The sequence below is a fragment of the Limulus polyphemus genome, unplaced genomic scaffold, assembly GCF_000517525.1.
Source record: "Limulus polyphemus unplaced genomic scaffold, Limulus_polyphemus-2.1.2 Scaffold2021, whole genome shotgun sequence".
Classification (NCBI taxonomy): domain Eukaryota; kingdom Metazoa; phylum Arthropoda; class Merostomata; order Xiphosura; family Limulidae; genus Limulus; species Limulus polyphemus.
Genome location: NW_013667631.1, coordinates 13,611 through 22,097, shown reverse-complemented (window position 1 = coordinate 22,097; position 8,487 = coordinate 13,611). Strand labels below are relative to the sequence as shown.

The 8,487-nt window shown below is 32.4% G+C and overlaps 1 protein-coding gene across 1 annotated transcript in view; it reads right to left on the bottom strand.

Annotated features, from left to right (window-relative positions):
- Nucleotides 1-7,553, bottom strand: part of LOC106465690 (leucine-rich repeat serine/threonine-protein kinase 1-like) — a 25,462-nt gene extending 17,909 nt beyond the window's left edge. Inside the window, exons 1-4 of the mRNA XM_022393620.1 lie at nt 7,535-7,553; nt 6,523-6,615; nt 6,014-6,265; nt 3,818-4,072 (exon numbers count right to left, since the gene is read on the bottom strand). Of these exons, the coding sequence (XP_022249328.1) occupies nt 3,818-4,072; nt 6,014-6,265; nt 6,523-6,588 (573 nt within the window). The 5' untranslated portion in view covers nt 6,589-6,615; nt 7,535-7,553. The remainder of the gene's footprint in view (nt 1-3,817; nt 4,073-6,013; nt 6,266-6,522; nt 6,616-7,534) is intronic.
- Nucleotides 7,554-8,487: the final 934 nt, after the last annotated feature.

The following is an 8,487-nucleotide window of genomic DNA, read 5'->3' as shown; positions in this document are numbered from 1 at the left end:
CAATTACAATTGTAAACATTATTTTTTGAGAAGTGTTTACACCTCCTCCTTTAGACTACAAAACTTAAGGTGTGTTTGCACATTTAAAAAGTTATTTTTTGACTACAGAATTTTCAGATATTTTTTCTCTTCTAATTTTGCTGTTGAATTACAGGTTTAGTTATTTGAATTAAAATAGAAGAGTGGAAACTGAAGCTTAGAATTCATTGTAAAACTTAGACACAAAACTTCAGACAAAAACAAAATTTACACAACATTTCAGCTTCTGCCTTTCACAAGAACTAAATGTATACTGAGTTTCCACTATGGCTCAAGTCAGATGGCACTTACCACAGTCAAACTCTCAAAATGACTGGAAAATGATCACTGTCAACTATCCAAGTCAAAAGAAGGCAAATAGATGGAGTGATATATATCAGTAAATACCTAACTCAGGCATGGAAATAAGTGTATTCTCCACTTCTAAGAGATAATGTTCAGATAGAAGATGCTCCACAAACCCATTTGATTGTTTTCAATATCACAAAAATGATACTCAAGGACTATTTGCATTAGCTGTCCCTAGTTTTGAATAGTTTGATCATAAGGAACAGAGCTACATAACACCACCCATCATTAATTCTTGGGCTACTCTAATTGAATAGTGAGATTTAATTCTCTCTCTTATAATGCACTAACGTTCCAAAGTGCAGAGTACACTTTTGTTTTTGATGGTGATGAGATGCAAACCATAGACCTTCAGATCCACAGTCCAGCATGCTAACCACTAAGCCATTTTCAGTCCTCCAAATATTTGTCCCCATCAACATTTCAATAGTCAAAAACAGGTTATGCCCATTCAGCTACCCTGATATAAAAATAAAGAGCAGGAAGCTGTATAACTAAATCATCAAAGTCTGCCTAACCATTTCTGAACTAGAGAAGTAGCATTGATATCTCAATTTTTTCGTTCTCACAGTGGAAATACTTTAACAATTAAATTGCATGAAACTTAGTACTAACTTACTAAATAATATCTAGTTTTGACTTTAAAAAATTGATATAAATTTTATTTAGTATTTCTATTATTTTTAGGATGTAAAATTTCCAAAACTTTGTTATGAGAGACTGATTTGGAAAAAATAAACAAAATGCTTCAATTTACACTAGAATGTCAACTGCTTTTACTGTTGATCAGAGAGTTCTATTTTCTATATCCAGACAGTTTTAATTGGATTGATTTTCATTAACAAACTTCTTTTCATACTTTATTTTGTCTACTGCTGTAGTCACAACTTCCAACTATAAGTTATAAAACAAAAGTTTCAGACAATCTTTTGTATCTCATCATCCAGCCCAAGTAATGAGTTACGGTAATGAATATAACGTCTGGCCTCTTTGGCAATGACTAGTGCAGGACAAAAGATAGGTCTGAAATGCTATTTTTATGTGTTTCTGGTTTTGAATCAGCAATGGACAAATTAAAGAAATATGGGGAAAAAAAATTTGTAGTTAAAGTTATTTTTTATCACAAATTTTACACCTATTTGTTTTATTGCTTTGCCAGCTTTTGGCATTTAACAAGATTTTTATTTGTGTGCATTATTTGAATATAATAAACTTAACAATAATATTAATTAAATAAGGATTTGAGTAATTGCAATATTTTGCTCTGCCTGACATACTTGCTAATCCAACCCAAGATTACCTGATGTTTTGCTATATACAAAGATCATTTTTAAGTCTTCAAACTTATTAGAATCCTCCCAAAAAACACAAATTACTGCTCAAATCACCCTATTTCCTTTAAACTGACAAAAATTGCTTATCCAATTGCTTTTAGCTATTTTCAAAACATTGCTTTATTTGTAACTGTTCAGACATCATAAATGAGTGGGAATGAAGCTTGTAGTAGTAAAATCCCTATGAGAAACAGGACATGGATAATTATATGTCATGGATGATAGCATTCTTAGCAAACATAAACCTATATTTTTGGAAAGACAGAAAAAGCTTTGAAAAAAATCAATTAGTGCATTATATGCGAGATTCCCTGGAGTTGTACAGTAATGAAAGATGGAACATTCTTTTCATTTATCTTTATGAACTACATCAAAAGTTTACATAATTACAAAATTCACAAATCATTTAAACATTGTAGAAATAAAGTTAAAAAAATTATTTTTCCTTAAATTTTGAAATTTGATAAGCAGATGTGCACTAAACACTTGAAAAATGCTTACCAATAATTATAGTGTTAATGGATATTTTCTTAATGTGACATGCAGTATACTTGCTTACAAGCAAAGCTACATCCACATGCTAATTAAACACCCTTTCCTTGCACACTTAATAAAACTGACAAATGGTGAAGCTAGGTTTCAGAAATATTTCTTGTAAGGAGATACAAACAGAATAACTTAAATTGATCATAACTTTATCATGTTCATTAGAATAGAAAACTTTATGGAGTAATTAAAGAGAAAAGTCCATTTTCACTTAGCTCTCTAGGAGAGGAACCTTTAGATGGTTTATCCTTTTCACTTCCATTTTTTATTTTGTCTTTGGCAGGTCATTTGATTTCCATGATATAAATCACCACCTGACAGTCATAACTCTAAAAATGGTTGGAATGATCACATAATAGTCTTGCATTTTTAGCCAGTCAGGCTGAACCTAATTGCTAAGAGCCCTGCATGCAGGCAAAGAAAAAAAAGGTGAAAGTAGATTTCTCCACTCTACAGTTTGTGGAGGAATACAGAGTTCTAACATAGAGAAACAAGATTCGGAGGTGTGTAAAAATTTGTTTTTTCACCCCAACCAATATAGTAGAATACACAGCTAAAGAATGACTCTCCTTCAATACTGGTGTGATCAGATTGTGTGCCTCACCATAAGTAATGTTACATTGCACTTCCTTCTGACCTTTCCACTTATGAAATGATATGGGATTATGAAGGGCATGAGCACTGACAGTTACCACAGCAAGGACCAGAAGTACAAAAGGTACTACTACAGTTGTTACTATCTTAACCATCACAAACAGGAAAATCATGTCAAAAGGTCTTGGAATGGCCAAATTGTTATCAGTTGAAACCTCTTAGCTGATTTGAAATATACAGCTACAAAGACAATTCACATATCCTACCTTTACAATGCCAAGAAAATAAGGTGAGGAAAAAGAATAAAAAGCCTAATGAGCTTATATTTGCTGTTCTTTCTTCATAAAAAATCAACTAGACATCCATAACACCCTGGTCTTTCCTCTTTCAAATACTTTTTTCTTGTTCTGTGATGCCAAAAATATCAGTCATCTACAAGTCCAAAGTATTATACTGCAATAAACCAGCCACCATTCAACAATTAGGATTCTCTTTCCTCTGTTTTATGGATTGCCATTTATGGCAAATGCTTGTAATGATGTTGGATGTTTGGATTTTAGTGAAAGTAAGCTGCACGAGCATAATTTTCCCTTAGCAAGATAAAGAATTCATGTTGAGAAGAGTAAAAAATTACATCTGTTATATTTGAAACAGATAGCACTCTTGCATTTAATGTAACTGTTAACTTTTGTTTGAGCAGCTGAATACACAACATATTTTAAAAGAAGCAATAATGAGTTGAAACCATAACTCTCATTTTCTTTGTAATGATAATTAATTGAAATACCACCTATTGGAAGATATAATGTAATTAAGCAATATTAAATAATTACATTTGTTATATTTCAAACAGATGATACTGCTGAACATAATACATTAAATTTTTTTTTTTGCTAAACAGTTGATCACAGAACATGTTTTAAAAGATGAAATAACAAGTTCAAACAATAACTGACTTTTTCTGTGTATTCTTCTTCTCCATTGTACTTCATAATTTCTGGAGCCATGAAACCCTCTGTACCACCAAAGCCCTTAGTTCCTGTTGGAAGTGTAGAGCGACTGATACCATAGTCAGCAAGTTTCACCTCTACAGCAGCTCTAAGGTGTGATGGGTGAAATGGAGGTGGAAGATCCCACACCAATACATTTTCTGACTTTAGATCCCTGTAGATGATGTGTTGTTGATGGAGATATTCTAGAGCCTTGGCAATCTGTAAAAAACAAGTTATGTGAGTTTGTTTCAGTAGCTTCAATTATGGCATATAACCCTTTCACAATGGGCTTAGGGTAATTTATGGAATACCATATTGGGAATTTCACTTGTGCAACAATACATACTGTAACTCAGAGATTTCTTAATGTATCCTGTTAAAACTGGTAAGATTTTGTTAAGGATCACAAGTATTTTGCACACAAAAATTATGTTATTTTAATTAAGTGTTTTGACTAAAAATATTATGACAGCAGAAGTCATATGATGCTAGTAACACGTGATGAGTATCTAAAAGATTCACGAAGAGACGAGATGTACGCTTTTATAGTATACAAGCCAGCAAATAAAGTGACGGCACGAATATAGTTGCAGATAGAAAAATTGAAGATATAGACACGGATAATCGAGTCAAGCGGGCACTGTAAGTAAAGTGTGTGAATCGTTGTGAATTATAGCATGAGTTTAAGTTAAAGTGACTGTGGAAATTAAGAGTATTGCAAAGTTGAATTGAGAAAGAATAAACTAGTTTTATTTAAGAAAGGACTTGTATTACAGAAGTTTATTCTGAAAGAATTTCTACAGAAAATTAACAAACGAACACAGACGTAACAATATGTTATTTATCTATTGTAGTTACTTGCATTCAAACTCTTAATAAATCAAGTGTGAGGGTTATTTTCATTTTAAGTATCAAAATACTTTTTTTTCATCTTATAGTTTTCATATTTCATTTACATAATCTCTAAAGCCTCCTAAACAAATATCAAAACCTTTTTAAGGTAAATGTTTATATTTTACTTTTCATTTTCTCTACCATATCACTAACTCTAGCTATTATCATCAATGTACAATGCAATAAAATGATTAAAATTAATACTTTTTGTAGAATATCTTTTGGTTATATTTGTAATTTCAGGTATTTTCCTTTTCACCTATAGTTAATTATTAATGTTTTATTTTCCTTTCTTGTCCTTTACCATTTATTATTCAAATCAACACAAGTCAACGGTGCCCTCGGGGCATATTAAACATGCCTGTCAGCAATGCACAATCCTTCAGCAAAACTTCTGTGCACTGTGTAACACTGTAAACTTAAGAACTGACAAAAAGTGTGATGAATATTTGAAGTGTTTAAACCTCTCAATTGTGTATTTTAAAACATAAAAATATATAAATAACCAAAATATAAAAGTAAAACCTAAATTCAATTCAACTGTATCTCCGGCTACAACATATTTAGGTAAGAAACAATTGTAAGTGCTATAGTCGATCAAGCAGCGAACTACAGGTTTCCCATGATGAAAGCTGCATGGAAATTTCAAAATAACCATTGTTGGATTGTAGTATAAGATGAGCTCTTTCTAATGATTACATATGTGTTTATGTAACCTCTACATGTAGGCTATAAAGCTCAAACAAATCTATTGAAGGTTAGCATGGCACCATTCAGGGGTTGACAAAATTTATTACTTCTTTCAACTGCATTCATCCAGACAACTTTGAAATGTACATGTCAATAGGTTAAGTAAACACGTTATTGTCTAGACATACATTTACATAACTGGCATTATATAATTGAAGTTACAGAGTGCCAAGGTAGAGATTTTTTATAGATTGTGGGTCACATGACAATACATCTGAAGTTTTAAGTAATTTTTTATAGGTTTCTTTTGAAATAAAGAACTTAAAACTTAGATAAAATAAAACATTGAATCATAACATACATTATAATGTTAATTTCGTTCACATACACTGATAGTAAAGGGGAATTAAATTTTGAATGTAACACAGTGACTTGTGCAGAAAAGTATTTAAAGGGGTACCCAGTGTGAAAGTCTTAACAAACTGTAAGAATATGAATTTTCATTTAACAAAATATTATTACTTTTAAGTTACAAGAAACAAAATATGCAGTAAAGTTTCAGTTATCATATAATACCTGCACTATAATTCTCTGTAAAACAAATAAATCCAGCCGAGCTCCTGACCGTCTATAGTCCTTCAGCACAACATCCAAGGCTCCTTGTGGTGCCAGCTGCAGGACAAGGGCCAATGGTTTGGTGCACACTCCTACCAAAGGGACAATATGGGGGTGGCGAAGTGTGAGTAGAATGTTCAGCTCTTGTCGAGCCGTACAATAGGCTTTACATGAATACTGAATAGGATCCCTCTGCCATTTGTTCCAGGCAGCCTAACAAGCAAAGTCTCATTTTAGTATGATGATCCAAAACACAAGAGGAAGATTATTATACAGAACTGACTTGCTTAACATTATCAATGTTTCAACATAGATGATGTGAAACTAAACTCAATTACCTAAATAGCTTTATTGATACATGTAATAGCATTTAAAAATCAATTTGCACAAAATACAACTGTGCCTTCTCTATACTTACTAAATTAATTTGATAGTGTGACAAAATAGGTTCCATTATAATTGTACAATACCTTATAGACAATTAAATCAGAATGACGAGCTCCAAAACCTGGATCCACTGGTTGAAGCATCTTCATAGCAACATCAATGTAAGAGTTGGAACCCTTAAAAAAATAGAGAATTACTTATACTCCAGATATATACTTTGCTGGAAATGTTATCTGTATAGGTTTAAATGTCACTGTTATAGATTTCAAATCAAGCACACCATAAGCTCAAAATAAATATTTATTTATTTATTATTCTAACATCAATCTACCACAAATTCTGTGCTTTGAAATAAAACCAAGGCAAGAAATGTGAAATATATAGAAACATAAACAACCTTAGTCACACTTATGAATTTGATATTCAACATTTACTATAAAGTTTCTGCTTTATTTTGATGGTTTGTCCTTTGATAATATAATGTCTCAGTTTATTGGCTGCTCGAACACATAAGAAGCACTTCTCCATTAGACAAAAAATAACTAGATTGTGATGATATTACACTTTTTGTCACACCATGGTCTTAATGTAGTACCCCACAAATCTTCATTACTTATACATAAATGATCATTCTCATAATGTATTCACAGGAAATTAATCCAATGGCAACACTAGCCTGAGCAAAACTCTGCATCATCCTTCCACTTAAGTATGAGCACAAATCAAGGGAAGACAGATGTTGGACAGGCAAGTGCAAAACATACTGAATGATCACTGTAAACGTGACCTGAGCCATAATTTTGAGCTGGATTGGGATGACTATATGTTATTTCCAAGAGCATCACTTAAATGCAGCTCATCTACACAAAAAGTTTGAAAACATTTCTTGAATATAACTGAATGTTCTACTTCTTGATTACAAAGGGTTGACTCCTGGAGGTTTTTAATACCAACACTCAGTATTTCCTTATCTTAGGGACTTATTAAACCCAAACCTTAAACTGCATGTACATGATATTTATATGTTATACAAATAAAGTAAAAAAGTTTTTTTCTTGATTTTTACCTAAGATAGCCATTTCAATCTGAAAGTACCTAAATCATGGAAGGTTTCTTGGTAACAGAGTACAGTGATGTTGCCTTCAATTTAGCAGCTCCAGGAGTGACTGTTGAAACTCTGGAATGTGAGCTGGACCAACCAAGAACTAGCCCAGACTTTGAGCTCTCTTTTACAGTTCCTATGATGTTAAGGGAGGATACAGCCAGAAATAGTTGCCACCTCTTCACCATTGGTCTTTACTCAACTTAGATAATGAGAGAAGAGCCTAGGTCTGTTGGCTGGTGGAAGACTGTTGTGTTATGGTTTAAATGTCAAAAGTTAGCAAAGCATTAGAAACATCATATCTACCACTTGTGATGATAAGCTGCAGTTTTCATTATTTTTATAACAAGTTAGACACATTATAAAGCTGCTATGCTTTAGGGAATCATAAGGTGAGGTTATCTTCCACAGTCAATGGGACCAACTCTTCTCAAATACCAGATGATCTTGAGCATTAACAACTCCTTAGGTAGCCTACAACAAGTGCTACTTATTATCAACTTGGGAAATTTTAATGGAGTTGTCACTGAGCAATAAAACCACCACTGCCAAGACCAAATCACCAGATGGATGTTGAGGTCTAAGATATGTCACGAGGTGCTTGACTTCAATAGTGGGTGAGACACTTAGGAAAACTACTGGCTTACCACCAAAAAATGATACTTTATTAACCCTCATGCTATGGACTAGGTCACTATGAATGAGTTTGTAATTACAAAGTAACCATCAGAGTTTTCATACCATAACTTTTAATATGTTTTGAGTTTATTCATAACATTTTTCCAGCTTTCAGTAAACCTTACAAGTCTTAAGTACAGAAGAAATCAGATTTTTTTAATTAAGTATTTTTACTAAATATTTGTTGATGAATATACCTAAGTTCATATCATTTCAGCAAAGCCACTTTTAATTTGTCATATTCCATGGCATCTTCTGACATCATGTT